We start from the raw sequence: 18,067 nt of genomic DNA on the forward strand, positions 1-18,067 counted from the left end.
ACCTGCCACTAAAAGTGGGGCCTGGTCTGGCAGCGGGCATCTCCACTAGCTGGAGTGCCCTGGAGCACTGTAACAGGAGACCTGAGCCTCTGAGGCTCACCGCCAAGTGTTACAGTTCCTGCAGGGGGAGGTGTGAAGCACCTCCACTCAGAGCAGGCTTTGTTTCTGATTCCCAGAAACCACAAAGGCTGTCACTCCATGGGAACAGAAACTTGTCTATTAGTGGCAGGCTGGCACAGACTGGCCAGCCCTGCACTAATGGGTTGAGTAAAATACAGGGAGCATCTCTAAGATGTCCTATGTGTACATTTTACACTAAATCCAACACTGGCTGACATCAATGAGGGTTTATTGTGCTGAGAAGTTTGATACAAAACTGCCTAGTCTTCAGTAAAGCCATCACGGCGCTGTGGAGTTCGTAATGACAAACTCTAAGCCCATGTATTCAGTATGGCCACACTGCACTTTTAATGTCTAAGAATGGACCTAGACGCTGTAGGGGCATATTGCTCATGCAGCTATGCCCTCGCCTGTTGTATAATGCTCCCTGCCTTAGAGCTGTAAGAACCGCCACAGGCAGTGGTTTGTGGGAATGCACCCTGAGAGGGATGCCATGTTGACTTTACCTTTTTGTCTCCACCAGCACACACAATCTGTAATGTGTGTGTGCATGTGTTTGCTGAGGGTTCCCTTAGGGTGGCACAATACATGCTGCAGCCCTTGGCGACCCTCCCTGGTCACAGAGCCCTTGGTACCACTTGTACCTTTTACAGGGGACTTGGCTGTGTGCCAATTGTGGAAACAATGGTACAGTTTAAGGAAAACACTGGTGCTGGGGCCTGGTTAGCAGGATCCCAGCACACTCTCATCAAGTTAGCATCAGATATCAGATAAAAAGTGTGTCTGTGGGGGGGGGGGCAATGCTACAGTGGGGAACAGAAAAATGCTAATAATGCCCCCCTGCCATGGAACATGACTCTCACAGTGAGGGACAATTACATTTTTTATTTTCAAAAAGAAAAACCTGTCTTGAGATTTTATTTTCTCAAATAAAAAATGAAAACTGTTTGGTGCATGGCTGCATCATGCTGATGCAGTCCTGCACCAAACAGCAAAATGCATTGACAGGAACCACTGTGATGGTGGTTCCTGCCAATGCATTATAAATGACTGCCTTCTTGGCAGTTACTTGTAAATTTGGTGGACGGTCTCTCCTCCATGGGGACGGAGTAATTTACTCTGTCCCCCTGGTGGAACGATGGGCTAGCCGCAAATAATAGGCCAGGTCCTAAGTAATTGGACCACAGCCAAAGCCAGGACTTGAAACTGGTTCCCCAGATCCAAAGTTGGCAGCTCTGGCCTTAAGGCCGCATCCATACTTCTCAAATTATGTGTGAAAGAAAAACACAAATAGAATGATTGTGTATGATCATATATAGTAAGCACATTCTCTGCTGAAATGGCTTTAAAGTAAAGAAAAACATCAGCAAAATATACTGGAAGGGTCTCCTAGAGTATTGCTTGATAATACTTGCAAGGGTTTGTTTCCATCACACTTCGGAATTAGAAAACAAAATGTGCCTCATTTTTGGTTTCTTAACTGCTGATATATTCTGCAGTATGTGTACAGTTAATTTACAGGTGTTTACATTTTGTTGTGTGTTACAAACAAATGACATCCTACAGCCTTTCCTGTCATGCTCCATGTACGTCAGCAAGATTGTCACATAGTTCACTTTAAAAACTCCTTTCACTTTGTAGTTAGAGATAGATATGTAAACACCAACCCATATTAAAAGAATAAGTAGCAACTTATCAGAAGATATAGCCTGACAATTGACCTCTGCCTCTGAAGCACAGCAAAGGTGACAAGATAAATACAAAACGTAACAGCATATTTATTTATTGCTCTTCCATGACCCACCAGAAATCGTCTGACGAGCCACCAGTGGGTTGTGACTCACAGTCTGGGAAATACAGATCTAGAGATTCAAGCTCCACTTCACTGATGAACCCAAGAGTCAAAGACATCTCTGGAGTGGGTAGTTGCTAAGTTTGAGATTGCCTGTTGTCTTAAGATTGGTGACGTGACCTAGCCTTTTTTTGTGCAGACTAGTCTTTGGATTGTATAAAAGAACATTGAGTACCAAAATATTGTGCTCCAAACTTATTGTACCTAGAATATCGACTTCTAAAATATTATGTAAGTAAGTATGTAAAGGTAAATATAGATGTACTCTTCTTAACTTCACAGCACTTCCTTACCCTCGCAGCCATGTCTGTCATCCGTTGGTGCGAAGCCTTCATCACAGACGCAAACAAACGAACCATCAATGTTCTCACAGACACCGTGTGGGGAACAGAGGCTGGAGTCTAGGTCGCACTCATTGACATCTAAGAGTAATGAGAGACAAGTATAAAGTAATTAATACAAAATATTAGCAAAGAATGGGTTTGAGGGGAGGCATGCCCTGGGGCTCTTGTTCTACAGAAAGGTATGGGAAGAAAACGTATCTCTGGCAGTAAATAGCAATGGTACTTGTTAATTTTTAGGAATGCCTTTGTACACTGCCTCTGGTTCGGAAGATATTTTGACTGTTTCAGATTAACAATTATACCAAAGTGTGAAACTGCAATTTGAATACCTCCGTGTGCAACAAGTAGGAATGAAAAGTAAGACTTTGAGTATACTTTATTTTACACTTATTCTACTGCAATTTCTAATTACTTTTTACTTTTATATCTTTATGAGTAGCGTCCCTTTATGTATTTTTCACATGGAAACAATAATTCCTTGTTTCTTGACCCAAATAATAAAAATAACATTTTCAGTAGGATCATTAGAGTCTAAATGATTTTATACAATGCATTACATATCTCAAAGAAAATACAATTGCAGTTCCCTTAATCCTCCCTTAAAATGCCACACCAGGTGATGTCCTCAATTTATTTGTTTTTAGAACCACACCCAGAGGCTTTTTTGATCAACAATTTGTGGAACGTTTTTTAAGTAGAGATGGAGACAGTCCAATACATATTCTGTCAATGCAACTAATTAGTTGACATAGAAACAATAATTCACACTTGGAATGTATTATGATTTTTTGACAACACCATGCTATGATAATGAAAATCAGTTAAGAAGAGGCCAGAGCTGGATCACTGCTGCTTACTTGCACATGTGGCAGAAGTGATGGATTTCAAGAGTGTAGCAGTAAGTGACAACAGGATGTAGACTGGTCATAGTCTAAAGAACCACAGTAGACATCTGTTATGGAATTAGATCTGCTATTGGGCAAAAACTATTCTTGTCTTTTCCTGAAAAGAGGTGCTCAAGAGCTCAAGCACCTGCAGTACATGGCTCTAAGAACAGTTCTTGCCCCTATTAGTGAGGTTGCAACACATGGGTTGCTACAGTTTACAATTCTATTGATGTCTCATATGGGTTTCATCCATAATTAGCATATCCTCTGTAATTGTTTTTGTAACTGCTCAGTAACTGCCTGTGCACTTGTTCCACATGTGGCAGATGCTCAGATCCTCGCCATACATGCTTCACTAATCTTTACCTGCTCATAGATGGATGACTTCTTTTTGCACATACAGGTTTATGAAGTTTCTCAGTAGCTGCAGATATGAAAATGCATGTTATTACCTTGACATCTATGGCCTAACACAAGCTGATATCCCTCTTGGCAACGACATTGGTATGTTCCAGCTGTGTTAATACAATCGCCTCCAACACAGGCAGATGGGAAGTCACACTCGTTAATATCTGAAAACAAAGTACAGTGAGAAATTCAGAGCTATTACATACTTAGAGTATGTCACTTTGCTCCTTCCCCTTTTGGGTAGATGTAAATTGGACTTTGAAGGTAGAAGAAAAACTGGACAAGGTTTTAATGACTTTGTTAGAGACTTTCAGTCCCACCCCCAACCGCTGAAGATCTAGAAGCAGATTTCTGTGCCTCTTGGAGTGACATTTGCATTCAGCAATCTTAGAGAAGAAAAGTCATGCTGGGTACACCCCAGTGCGTCTACAACCAACAGAAATTGAATATGATATAGTTCAAGCCATATTATTCGGTAGCAGAAAATCAGGTTTTTATGTCAAAATATGAAGATCAATGGTATCCACCTGCAAGGTAACCTTACATACAGAAGTACATATTTACTACTTTTATGGAGACAATGTAAATGCACATCAACATTAAAAGTTACGTATTTTTGACAGAATGCAGAAAAACATGAAATGCCCTTCTACACTGTAAAGAATGGATCCTGGTGATGGATTGTTAGAATCTGGAACCTGGACCCCACAAATATAGTATCACTGTTTTCCATGTGACTCACCTTCACAGCGGTGGCCGTCCCTAGTAGGTTGATAACCAGTATTACAGTGGCACTGGAAGTTGCCAGGGCGGTTCATACATATCCCGTGTATGCACACACTTGTGTCATCACATTCGTTGATATCTGAAAGGAGACAAATCTACTTTATGTAACTAACTCTCAAATACATCCCACCCAACTCCTGCATTCTTGTGTCCTTTGTGTTTTATTTAAGTCGCCATCCCTAAAGTCTTATTGAATTTTAGAATTTGCCTTAATATGTATCATCATATGCTCACGCTTAGTTTTATTCATAATCACTCACAATTAGCTGGTCAAAAACGTAACCAAATAAGAAATGATATGAAGATTACAGCCCCTTCAAATGAATCTAACCTTTCCTGCTTCTACACACCCTGCGCACTTACACATTTCACTGTTTCTTAGATGACCCATAATGTAAAAGCAGAATTGTAATTTCCAATCATTTCTGCAAAATATGTTTACCTTAAATTCAACTGAAACAAAAGAAATATCATAAGACACAAACCGGGAAAAAAATCTGACTGGGTCCTGTAACATATTCATCTAGATATTAGTGGTATGACCATAAATTCACTTGTAGTTTCATTAACTAACAGGACTGTTACTATTACGACATCCATGTTGAAAAGAACAACTGTCTATCTTTTCCAATCATATTAATTCTACTGTGAGATTATTTTGGCCAACACCCTTGGCTCGGTACCATCCCTGCACTGGAGTCAGTAGCTGTCAGAGCTGCCACAACTACTATTTAGAAGACCACAGCTCAGACCCTTTACATTAAAGGTATGGACAAATAATTTCACTGAAACAGAGGGGTATATTTATGAACCGCTAGTGCCACTGGAGCTGTCGCGCCGCGTGGTGCGGCGCGAGCCGAGTGTTCGGCGCAAGCCGGGCGTTCGGCTCGGGCCGCGCAGCGCGTTTCCAAAACGCAGCGCGCCCCCAGCCTTTCCTGCACATTACGAGGCCCCAGAATTGGCATGGGGCCTCACTCTGCTTTTCCTCACCGCATTTTTGGGGACTCCTGACCCCTCTTACCTGTTCTTGCTCCTTCTTTTTTCTTTTCTTCTTTCTTGGGTCCTTTTGTTGTACCTTCCTTTATGTCTTTTCCCCCTTCCCAGGTTACCTTTTTCTTCCCAGCATTCCTTGTTCCCTATTCTCTATGGTTCCTACTCTATTCTGTTCTATGTAATTTTCCCTGTCTAAGATGGTGTCCTTTTACTTCCTGTGGGTCACTTCCTGTTTTTTGGTATTTAAGGGATGTGTTTTCTTCTTGTCTTTGCGCTGCAACACTTTCTGTTCGGATAGTGTCTTCGCTCCTGATTTCCTTGCCTTTCGGTTCTGGATTTCGTCATTTCTGTGTTACCTGAATTTTGTTCTTTTTGATTCCTGTTCTTTTGTCCTTGTTTTCAGGAATCTTTCTGTTTGGAGGTTTTTTCCACTTTTTTAAAGGTTTTTTTTCCCTCTGGCGCTATTTTCTGAAGTGCACGGTCTGTTCTTGGCGTCTCCATTGCCTACAGCACCGTGGCTACCAGAAAGAGTCGCCCCTTTTTGGGCCAAAGCCGAACACTGAAGACCCACGCCACTAGATCTGCAAATTCCAGGCGCAAGCAGCACGTGAGTCGTGACAGATTGCAGCGCCAAACCATTCCGACGTCCTCAAACACCATGGATGACACAGTGGCGGCGGCTTCAGATCCTGATCAATCTCTTCTGACAACGATTCAGCAACAAGCTCAGGAATTGCAACAACTACGCAATGAAAATGCTGCTTTACGACAGGCTTTGGCTTTTCGCAGTAGTGATGTTCCGACTATCTCCGCTTCAACCCCTCGTTTCTCCGGTGAACCAACCAAACTACGTGAGTTCCTTGATGCATTAACGGTGTACTTCGCCTTCCGACCTACCCAATTCTCCCATGACAGGACAAAGGTGGGTTATCTTATCAGTGCTTTATCCGGTCCTGCCTTGGCCTGGGCAACCCCGATGGTATCATCCAACGACCCGGTATTGTCGGACTATTCCACCTCCGTGAACCGCTTCAAACAAATGTTTAGTCGTCCAGGATTGGAGGCCTCTGCGGAAGAAGCCTTATGCGACATCCAACAAGGCTCACAAGATGTCCTTCAATATATAACACGTTTTCGTCAGCTAGCGGCAGAGACCACCTGGGTGGAACGTACTCTGGTGACTTTGTTTCGTAGAGGACTCAAAGAAGAAATAAAAGATGAATTAGTACATTCCACCAGAGTGGAAGATCTTCGTGGCCTGATGGATCAAGCACTTTCCATCGAGTACCGTCTTCAGGAACGGAGATCGGAGAAGAGAAGGAGTAGAGGGTCTTCCCAGCCAAGAACTTCACGAGCTTATCTGCATCGTTCTGAGGAACCTCGCCCTCCTGCTAGAGACATCGAAGGGGAACCCATGCAAGTGGATACTACTCGAGGCCCGCTCTCCGCTAGCGAGCGAGAAGACAGACGTAAGAAAGGGTTGTGCCTGTACTGTGGTTCTGCTGGTCACATGCTTCGTACCTGTCCTGTACGTCCGCCCAGGCCATCGGGAAACGCCACTTCCCGTCCTCTGTAAGAAGGGAGGGGACGGGTTCATCGGCTATACCTTTCATCAGCTCCTTTAATGACAATACGACATCCTTGTTCATATTACCTGTCATGTTACAACTTCCTGACGGCCGTCAAGAAAAGACTATGGCATTACTAGATTGTGGTGCTAGTGGTATTTACATGGATAAGACGTGGGCCGCTACTCAACAAGTTCCTACACAACCTAAAGAAATTCCTGAACAAGTGCACACAGTGGATGGATCCTTGATATCCTCTGGTCCAGTTGATACTACAACCCTGATGTTAAGTTTACAGATCGGGAACCATCAAGAACACATCTCCTTTGATCTCATAACATCCCCCAACCATACCATCATTCTTGGAATTCCGTGGTTCATCAGACATAGGGCCTGATTCTAACTTTGGAGGACGGTGTTAAACCGTCCCAAAAGTGGCGGATATACCACCTACCGTATTACGAGTTCCATAGGATATAATGGACTCGTAATACGGTAGGCGGTATATCCGCCACTTTTGGGACGGTTTAACACCGTCCTCCAAAGTTAGAATCAGGCCCATAATCCGTATGTGAATTGGGTAACCCGGACTGTTTCCTTGTCTTCACAATTTTGTCATGAGAACTGTTTTGCTTCCGACAAGTATTGGTCACCGAAAAGATCCATATTTACTGAAGGTACTACCGGTTATTCCATTAATACTGTCCAAGGAGTCCCTGAACACTATTTGGAGTTTCAAGATGTGTTCCAAAAACCATCCAAACCTGTGTTACCTCCACATCGAGACTACGATTGTGCTATTCCCTTGGAACCCGGCACAATCGTTCCTTTTGGGAGGATGTATTCCCTCACGGAACCTGAAAAGGAAGTTCTAAAAGAGTATCTGGAAGAAAATGTACAGAGTGGTCTTATTGTTCCATCGTCTTCTCCGGCCGGGGCTCCTCTCTTTTTTGTACCCAAGAAGACAAAGGATCTTCGTCCTTGCCTGGATTTTCGAGGCCTGAATAAGATAACTATTAAAGATCGTTATCCTTTGCCTCTCATCAGGGATATTCTAGAAGCAGTCAGAGGGGCTCAACGTTTTACCAAACTAGATCTACGAGGAGCCTACCACCTTTTACGCATTAAAGAAGGAGACGAGTGGAAGATAGCTTTCAGGACCCCATTTGGTCACTTTGAATACAAGGTTATGCCTTTTGGTCTCACTAATGCCCCCGCAATCTTCCAGAGATTTATGGACTCAGTGTTTTCTGACCTTCTGAACCAGACAGTTGTAATTTACTTAGATGATATTCTTATTTATTCTAGAAATCCCGAACTCCATTCTTCCCATGTGAAACAAGTCCTTCAAAGACTCCGGGCACATCAACTATTTTGCAAACCAGAAAAGTGTGAGTTCGACAAAACGGAAGTCAAATATCTGGGTTATCATTTAAGTCCCACCGGCATAGCTATGGATCAAGAAAAAGTACAAGCTATTCTAGATTGGCCTTCTCCTTCCTCTATTAAAGAAACACAATGTTTTCTAGGATTAGCAAACTTTTATCGGCAGTTCATCTTAGACTTTGTGAAACAGACCAGTCACATAACTCACACTTTAAAGAAGGAAAATTTAACGAAAGGGTTTGTCTGGACTAAGGCGGCTGAAACAGCTTTTCAAGATTTAAAGAGGGCTTTCACTCAAGCCCCCATCTTAAGACATCCAGATACCAACAAACAAGTTATTGTCGTCACCGATGCTTCCGAAAGAGCCATCGGAGCTGTCTTACTCCAACAACAAGGGGATGATGGTCTTGAACATCCTGTTTTCTATTTGTCTCATATACTCTCTACCGCAGAACAACATTACTCAGTACTTGAAAGGGAATTATTGGCTCTGAAAACAGCCTGCCTAGAATGGAGACAGTTTCTGATGGGTTCCAAGGAGCCTTTTGAGGTGAGAACAGACCACCGTAACCTACAATGTTTACGAAATCTTGTATGCCAGAATAGTCGCCAGGCTCGTTGGGCCTTTTTCTTCAGTCAGTATGATTTTTACATCACTTATATTCCTGGATCCCAAAACATTCTGGCTGATGCTCTGTCTCGCCGTTATCCAGATTGTACTTGTAGGAAGTTGGCTCTGTATGTGCTATTTCAAAGTAAGGAATAGCATGCACAGAGTCCAAGGGTTCCCCTTAGAGGTAAAATAGTGGTAAAAATAGATAATACTAATGCTCTATTTTGTGGTAGTGTGGTCGAGCAGTAGGCTTATCCAAGGAGTAGTGTTAAGCATTTGTTGTACATACACATAGACAATAAATGAGGTACACACACTCAGAGACAAATCCAGCCAATAGATTTTGTTATAGAAAAATATCTTTCCTTAGTTTATTTTAAGAACCACAGGTTCAAATTTAACATGTAATATCTTGTTTGAAAGGTATTGCAGGTAAGTACATTAGGAACTTTGAATCATTTCAATTGCATGTATACTTTTCAAGTTATTGACAAATAGCTATTTCAAAAGTGGACACTTAGTGCAATTTTCACAGTTCCTGGGGGAGGTAAGTTTTTGTTAGTTTTACCAGGTAAGTAAGACACTTACAGGGTTCAGTTCTTGGTCCAAGGTAGCCCACCGTTGGGGGTTCAGAGCAACCCCAAAGTCACCACACCAGCAGCTCAGGGCCGGTCAGGTGCAGAGTTCAAAGTGGTGCCCAAAACGCATAGGCTAGAATGGAGAGAAGGGGGTGCCCCGGTTCCGGTCTGCTTGCAGGTAAGTACCCGCGTCTTCGGAGGGCAGACCAGGGGGGTTTTGTAGGGCACCGGGGGGGACACAAGCCCACACAGAAATTTCACCCTCAGCAGCGCGGGGGCGGCCGGGTGCAGTGTAGAAACAAGCGTCGGGCTCGCAATGTTAGTCTATGAGAGATCAACGGATCTCTTCAGCGCTGCAGGCAGGCAAGGGGGGGCTTCCTCGGGGAAACCTCCACCTGGGCAAGGGAGAGGGACTCCTGGGGGTCACTTCTCCAGTGAAAGTTCAGTCCTTCAGGTCCTGGGGGCTGCGGGTGCAGGGTCTTTTCCAGGCGTCGGGACTTAGGTTTCAGAGAGTCGCGGTCAGGGGAAGCCTCGGGATTCCCTCTGGAGGCGGCGCTGTGGGGGCTCAGGGGGGACAGGTTTTTGTACTCACAGTATCAGAGTAGTCCTGGGGTCCCTCCTGAGGTGTTGGATCTCCACCAGCCGAGTCGGGGTCGCCGGGTGCAGTGTTGCAAGTCTCACGCTTCTTGCGGGGAGCTTGCAGGGTTCTTTCAAGGCTGCTGGAAACAAAGTTGCAGCCTTTCTTGGAGCAGGTCCGCTGTCCTCGGGACTTTCTTGTCTTTTCGAAGCAGGGGCAGTCCTCAGAGGATGTCGAGGTCGCTGGTCCCTTTGGAAGGCGTCGCTGGAGCAGGATCTTTGGAAGGCAGGAGACAGGCCGGTGAGTTTCTGGAGCCAAGGCAGTTGTCGTCTTCTGGTCTTCCTCTGCAGGGGTTTTTCAGCTAGGCAGTCCTTCTTCTTGTAGTTGCAGGAATCTAATTTTCTAGGGTTCAGGGTAGCCCTTAAATACTAAATTTAAGGGCGTGTTTAGGTCTGGGGGGTTAGTAGCCAATGGCTACTAGCCCTGAGGGTGGGTACACCCTCTTTGTGCCTCCTCCCAAGGGGAGGGGGGTCACAATCCTAACCCTATTGGGGGAATCCTCCATCTGCAAGATGGAGGATTTCTAAAAGTTAGAGTCACTTCAGCTCAGGACACCTTAGGGGCTGTCCTGACTGGCCAGTGACTCCTCCTTGTTGCTTTCTTTGTTCCCTCCAGCCTTGCCGCCAAAAGTGGGGGCCGTGGCCGGAGGGGGCGGGCAACTCCACTAAGCTGGAGTGCCCTGCTGGGCTGTGACAAAGGGGTGAGCCTTTGAGGCTCACCGCCAGGTGTCACAGCTCCTGCCTGGGGGAGGTGTTAGCATCTCCACCCAGTGCAGGCTTTGTTACTGGCCTCAGAGTGACAAAGGCACTCTCCCCATGGGGCCAGCAACATGTCTCTGGTGTGGCAGGCTGCTGGAACTAGTCAGCCTACACAGACAGTCGGTTAAGTTTCAGGGGGCACCTCTAAGGTGCCCTCTGGGGTGTATTTTGCAATAAAATGTACACTGGCATCAGTGTGCATTTATTGTGCTGAGAAGTTTGATACCAAACTTCCCAGTTTTCAGTGTAGCCATTATGGTGCTGTGGAGTTCGTGTTTGACAGACTCCCAGACCATATACTCTTATGGCTACCCTGCACTTACAATGTCTAAGGTTTTGTTTAGACACTGTAGGGGTACCATGCTCATGCACTGGTACCCTCACCTATGGTATAGTGCACCCTGCCTTAGGGCTGTAAGGCCTGCTAGAGGGGTGACTGACCTATACTTGCATAGGCAGTGAGAGGCTGGCATGGCACCCTGAGGGGAGTGCCATGTCGACTTACTCGTTTTGTTCTCACTAGCACACACAAGCTGGCAAGCAGTGTGTCTGTGCTGAGTGAGAGGTCTCCAGGGTGGCATAAGACATGCTGCAGCCCTTAGAGACCTTCCTTGGCATCAGGGCCCTTGGTACTAGAAGTACCAGTTACAAGGGACTTAGCTGGATACCAGGGTCTGCCAATTGTGGATACAAAAGTACAGGTTAGGGAAAGAACACTGGTGCTGGGGCCTGGTTAGCAGGCCTCAGCACACTTTCAATTGTAAACATAGCATCAGCAAAGGCAAAAAGTCAGGGGGCAACCATGCCAAGGAGGCATTTCCTTACACAACCCCCCCCCAAACGAAAGAGGATGAGACTAACCTTTCCCAAGAGAGTCTTCATTTTCTAAGTGGAAGAACCTGGAAAGGCCATCTGCATTGGCATGGGCAGTCCCAGGTCTGTGTTCCACTATAAAGTCCATTCCCTGTAGGGAGATGGACCACCTCAACAGTTTTGGATTTTCACCTTTCATTTGCATCAGCCATTTGAGAGGTCTGTGGTCAGTTTGAACTAGGAAGTGAATCCCAAAGAGGTATGGTCTCAGCTTCTTCAGGGACCAAACCACAGCAAAGGCCTCCCTCTCAATGGCACTCCAACGCTGCTCCCTGGGGAGTAACCTCCTGCTAATGAAAGCAACAGGCTGGTCAAGGCCATCATCATTTGTTTGGGACAAAACTGCCCCTATCCCATGTTCAGAGGCATCTGTCTGCACAATGAACTGCTTAGAATAATCTGGAGCTTTTAGAACTGGTGCTGAGCACATTGCTTGTTTCAGGGTGTCAAAGGCCTGTTGGCATTCCACAGTCCAGTTCACTTTCTTGGGCATTTTCTTGGAGGTGAGTTCAGTGAGGGCTGTCACAATGGATCCATATCCCTTCACAAACCTCCTGTAATACCCAGTCAAGCCAAGGAATGCCCTGACTTGAGTCTGGGTTTTTGGAGCTACCCAGTCCAGAATAGTCTGGATCTTGGGTTGGAGTGGCTGAACTTGGCCTCCACCTACAAGGTGGCCCAAGTAAACCACAGTTCCCTGCCCTATCTGGCATTTGGATGCCTTGATAGAGAGGCCTGCAGATTGCAGAGCCTTCAAAACCTTCTTCAGGTGGACCAGGTGATCCTGCCAGGTGGAGCTAAAGACAGCAATATCATCAAGATAAGCTGTGCTAAAGGACTCCAAGCCAGCAAGGACTTGATTCACCAACCTTTGGAAGGTGGCAGGGGCATTCTTTAAACCAAAGGGCATAACAGTAAACTGATAATGCCCATCAGGTGTGGAGAATGCTGTTTTCTCTTTTGCTCCAGGTGCCATTTTTATTTGCCAGTACCCTGCTGTCAAGTCAAAGGTACTTAAGAATTTGGCAGCACCTAATTTATCTATGAGCTCATCAGCTCTAGGAATTGGATGAGCATCTGTCTTGGTGACAGAATTGAGCCCTCTGTAGTCCACACAAAACCTCATCTCTTTCTTTCCATCTTTGGTGTGAGGTTTGGGGACTAAGACCACTGGGCTAGCCCAGGGGCTGTCAGAGCGCTCAATTACTCCCAATTCCAGCATCTTGTGGACTTCCACCTTGATGCTTTCCTTAACATGGTCAGACTGTCTAAAGATTTTGTTCTTGACAGGCATGCTGTCTCCTGTGTCCACATCATGGGTACACAGGTGTGTCTGACCAGGGGTTAAGGAGAAGAGTTCAGGAAACTGTTGTAGGACTCTCCTACAATCAGCTTGCTGTTGGCCAGAGAGGGTGTCTGAGTAGATCACTCCGTCTACTGTGCCATCTTTTGGGTCTGATGACAGAAGATCAGGGAGAGGTTCACTCTCTGCCTCCTGATCCTCATCTGTTACCATCAACAGATTCACATCAGCCCTGTCATGGAAGAGCTTAAGGCGGTTCACATGGATCACCCTCTTGGGGCTCCTGCTTGTGCCCAGGTCCACCAGGTAGGTGACCTGACTCTTCCTCTCTAGCACTGGGTAAGGGCCACTCCATTTGTCCTGGAGTGCCCTGGGAGCCACAGGCTCCAGAACCCAGACTTTCTGCCCTGGTTGGAACTCAACCAGTGCAGCCTTTTGGTCATACCAAAACTTCTGGAGCTGTTGGCTGGCCTCAAGGTTTTTGGTTGCCTTTTCCATGTACTCTGCCATTCTAGAGCGAAGGCCAAGTACATAGTCCACTATGTCTTGTTTAGGCTCATGAAGAGGTCTCTCCCAGCCTTCTTTAACAAGAGCAAGTGGTCCCCTTACAGGGTGACCAAACAGAAGTTCAAAGGGTGAGAATCCTACTCCCTTCTGTGGCACCTCTCTGTAAGCGAAAAGCAGACATGACAAGAGGACATCCCATCTCCTTTTGAGTTTTTCTGGGAGCCCCATGATCATGCCTTTTAATGTCTTGTTGAATCTCTCAACTAAGCCATTAGTTTGTGGATGGTATGGTGTAGTGAATTTGTAAGTCACTCCACACTCATTCCACATGTGTTTTAGGTATGCTGACATGAAGTTGGTACCTCTGTCAGACACCACCTCCTTAGGGAAACCCACTCTGGTAAAGATACCAATGAGGGCCTTGGCTACTGCAGGGGCAGTAGTCGACCTAAGGGGAATAGCTTCAGGATACCTAGTAGCATGATCCACTACTACTAGGATGTACATATTTCCTGAGGCTGTGGGAGGTTCCAGTGGACCAACTATGTCCACACCCACTCTTTCAAAGGGGACCCCCACCACTGGAAGTGGAATGAGGGGGGCCTTTGGGTGCCCACCTGTCTTACCACTGGATTGACAGGTGGGGCAGGAGAGGCAAAACTCCTTAACCTTCTGGGACATATTGGGCCAGTAGAAGTGGTTGACTAACCTCTCCCACGTCTTGGTTTGTCCCAAATGCCCAGCAAGGGGAATATCATGGGCTAAGGTCAGAATAAACTCTCTGAACGACTGCGGCACTACCACTCTCCTAGTGGCACCAGGTTTGGGGTCTCTGGCCTCAGTGTACAGGAGTCCATCTTCCCAATAGACCCTATGTGTTCCATTTTTCTTGCCCTTGGACTCTTCAGCAGCTTGCTGCCTAAGGCCTTCAAGAGAGGGACAGGTTTCTTGTCCCTTACACAGCTCCTCCCATGAGGGTCCCCCTGGGCCTAAGAGCTCAACCTGATAAGGTTCAAGTTCCAAAGGCTCAGTTCCCTCAGAGGGCAGAACTTCTTCCTGAGAAGAGAGGTTCCCTTTTTCTGACTGTGTTGCAGTTGGTTTCCCAACTGACTTTCCTTTTCTCTTGGTAGGCTGGGCCATTTTTCCAGACTCCAGCTCTACTTTTTCACCCTGTGCCTTGCATTGTGCTCTTGTTTTTACACACACCAGTTCAGGGATACCCAGCATGGCTGCATGGGTTTTTAGTTCTACCTCAGCCCATGCTGAGGACTCCAGGTCATTTCCAAGCAGACAGTCTACTGGGATGTTTGAGGAGACCACCACCTGTTTCAGGCCATTGACCCCTCCCCATTCTAAAGTTACCATTGCCATGGGATGTGCTTTAGTTTGATTGTCAGCATTGGTGACTGTATAAGTTTTTCCAGTCAGGTATTGGCCAGGGGAAACCAGTTTCTCTGTCACCATGGTGACACTGGCACCTGTATCCCTCAGGCCCTCTACACTTGTCCCATTAATAAAGAGCTGCTGCCTGTATTTTTGCATGTTAGGAGGCCAGGCAGCTAGCGTGGCTAAATCCACCCCACCCTCAGAGACTAGAGTAGCTTCAGTGTGGACCCTGATTTGCTCTGGGCACACTGTTGATCCCACTTGGAGACTAGCCATTCCAGTGTTACCTGGATTGGAGTTTGGAGTGGAACTTTTCTTGGGACAGGCCTGGTCTCCAGTTTGGTGTCCAGACTGACTACAGTTTCGACACCAGGCCTTTTTGGGATCAAAGTTTTTACCCTTGTACCCAGGATTGTTTTGTGAAGAGGCTCTGGGCCCACCCTCCTGTGCAGGTTTTTGGGGGCCTTTAGAAGACTCTTGACTATTTTTATTTTTGGCTGTCTCACCACCCTTCCCCTGGGGAGGTTTTGTGACCCCTTTCTTTTGGTCACCCCCTGTGGAAGTTTTGGACACCCTAGTCTTGACCCAATGGTCCGCCTTCTTTCCCAATTCTTGGGGAGAAATTGGTCCTAGGTCTACCAGATGCTGATGCAGTTTATCATTGAAACAATTACTTAACAGGTGTTCTTTCACAAATAAATTGTACAGCCCATCATAATTACTTACACCACTGCCTTGAATCCAACCATCTAGTGTTTTTACTGAGTAGTCTACAAAGTCAACCCAGGTCTGGCTCGAGGATTTTTGAGCCCCCCTGAATCTAATCCTATACTCCTCAGTGGAGAATCCAAAGCCCTCAATCAGGGTACCCTTCATGAGGTCATAAGATTCTGCATCCTGTCCAGAGAGTGTGAGGAGTCTATCCCTACACTTTCCTGTGAACATTTCCCAAAGGAGAGCACCCCAGTGAGATCTGTTCACTTTTCTGGTTACACAAGCCCTCTCAAAAGCTGTGAACCATTTGGTGATGTCATCACCATCTTCATATTTAGTTACAATCCCTTTAGGGATTTTCAACATGTCAGGAGAATCTCTGACCCTATTTATGTTGCTGCCACCATTGATGGGTCCTAGGCCCATCTCTTGTCTTTCCCTCTCTATGGCTAGGATCTGTCTTTCCAAAGCCAATCTTTTGGCCATCCTGGCTAACTGGATGTCCTCTTCACTGGAGTTATCCTCAGTGATTTCAGAGGTGTTGGTCTCTCCTGTGAGGGAACCAGCATCTCTGACTATTATTTTTGGAGTCAGGGTTTGAGAGACCCTGTTCTCCCTAGACAGGACTGGTAGGGGGGAATTTTCCTCCAAGTCACTATCCTCTTCCTCTGAGTTGCCACCCTCAGAGGGGTTGGCCTTTTCAAACTCTGCCAAAAGCTCCTGGAGCTGTATTTTGGTAGGTTTGGGGCCCATTGTTATTTTCTTTATTTTACAGAGTGACCTTAGCTCCCTCATCTTAAGATGGAGGTAAGGTGTGGTGTCGAGTTCCACCACAGTCACATCTGTGCTAGACATTTTGCTTCTAAAAGTTGGAATACTTTTTAAGAATCTACAACTGGTTCTAGAATCTAATTCAAACTTTTACAAACTTTTAAACTCTAAAAGAAATGCTAAACAGGATCTAACACAAGGCCCTAGCAGGTCTTTTAAGAATTTAGAAAACTTTTCAAATTGCAAAAATCAATTTCTAATGACAATTTTGGAATTTGTCGTGTGATCAGGTATTGGCTGAGTAGTCCAGCAAATGCAAAGTCTTGTACCCCACCGCTGATCCACCAATGTAGGAAGTTGGCTCTGTATGTGCTATTTCAAAGTAAGGAATAGCATGCACAGAGTCCAAGGGTTCCCCTTAGAGGTAAAATAGTGGTAAAAATAGATAATACTAATGCTCTATTTTGTGGTAGTGTGGTCGAGCAGTAGGCTTATCCAAGGAGTAGTGTTAAGCATTTGTTGTACATACACATAGACAATAAATGAGGTACACACACTCAGAGACAAATCCAGCCAATAGATTTTGTTATAGAAAAATATCTTTCCTTAGTTTATTTTAAGAACCACAGGTTCAAATTTAACATGTAATATCTTGTTTGAAAGGTATTGCAGGTAAGTACATTAGGAACTTTGAATCATTTCAATTGCATGTATACTTTTCAAGTTATTGACAAATAGCTATTTCAAAAGTGGACACTTAGTGCAATTTTCACAGTTCCTGGGGGAGGTAAGTTTTTGTTAGTTTTACCAGGTAAGTAAGACACTTACAGGGTTCAGTTCTTGGTCCAAGGTAGCCCACCGTTGGGGGTTCAGAGCAACCCCAAAGTCACCACACCAGCAGCTCATGGCCGGTCAGGTGCAGAGTTCAAAGTGGTGCCCAAAACGCATAGGCTAGAATGGAGAGAAGGGGGTGCCCCGGTTCCGGTCTGCTTGCAGGTAAGTACCCGCGTCTTCGGAGGGCAGACCAGGGGGGTTTTGTAGGGCACCGGGGGGGACACAAGCCCACACAGAAATTTCACCCTCAGCAGCGCGGGGGCGGCCGGGTGCAGTGTAGAAACAAGCGTCGGGTTCGCAATGTTAGTCTATGAGAGATCAACGGATCTCTTCAGCGCTGCAGGCAGGCAAGGGGGGGCTTCCTCGGGGAAACCTCCACCTGGGCAAGGGAGAGGGACTCCTGGGGGTCACTTCTCCAGTGAAAGTTCAGTCCTTCAGGTCCTGGGGGCTGCGGGTGCAGGGTCTTTTCCAGGCGTCGGGACTTAGGTTTCAGAGAGTCGCGGTCAGGGGAAGCCTCGGGATTCCCTCTGGAGGCGGCGCTGTGGGGGCTCAGGGGGGACAGGTTTTTGTACTCACAGTATCAGAGTAGTCCTGGGGTCCCTCCTGAGGTGTTGGATCTCCACCAGCCGAGTCGGGGTCGCCGGGTGCAGTGTTGCAAGTCTCACGCTTCTTGCGGGGAGCTTGCAGGGTTCTTTCAAGGCTGCTGGAAACAAAGTTGCAGCCTTTCTTGGAGCAGGTCCGCTGTCCTC

At 46.1% G+C, this 18,067-nt stretch overlaps 1 protein-coding gene across 3 annotated transcripts in view; it reads right to left on the reverse strand.

Annotated features, from left to right (window-relative positions):
• The window catches only part of LTBP3 (latent transforming growth factor beta binding protein 3), a 336,564-nt gene that overhangs the window by 120,593 nt on the left and 197,904 nt on the right, over nucleotides 1-18,067 (reverse strand). For all 3 annotated transcript variants that reach the window (XM_069208015.1, XM_069208017.1, XM_069208016.1), the window contains 3 exons: nucleotides 4,354-4,476; nucleotides 3,656-3,775; nucleotides 2,266-2,394 (listed from right to left, as the gene is read on the reverse strand). In XM_069208015.1, coding sequence (XP_069064116.1) covers nucleotides 2,266-2,394; nucleotides 3,656-3,775; nucleotides 4,354-4,476 — 372 coding nt within the window. The remainder of the gene's footprint in view (nucleotides 1-2,265; nucleotides 2,395-3,655; nucleotides 3,776-4,353; nucleotides 4,477-18,067) is intronic.

This window comes from Pleurodeles waltl, chromosome 9 (assembly GCF_031143425.1).
Source record: "Pleurodeles waltl isolate 20211129_DDA chromosome 9, aPleWal1.hap1.20221129, whole genome shotgun sequence".
Taxonomy (NCBI): domain Eukaryota; kingdom Metazoa; phylum Chordata; class Amphibia; order Caudata; family Salamandridae; genus Pleurodeles; species Pleurodeles waltl.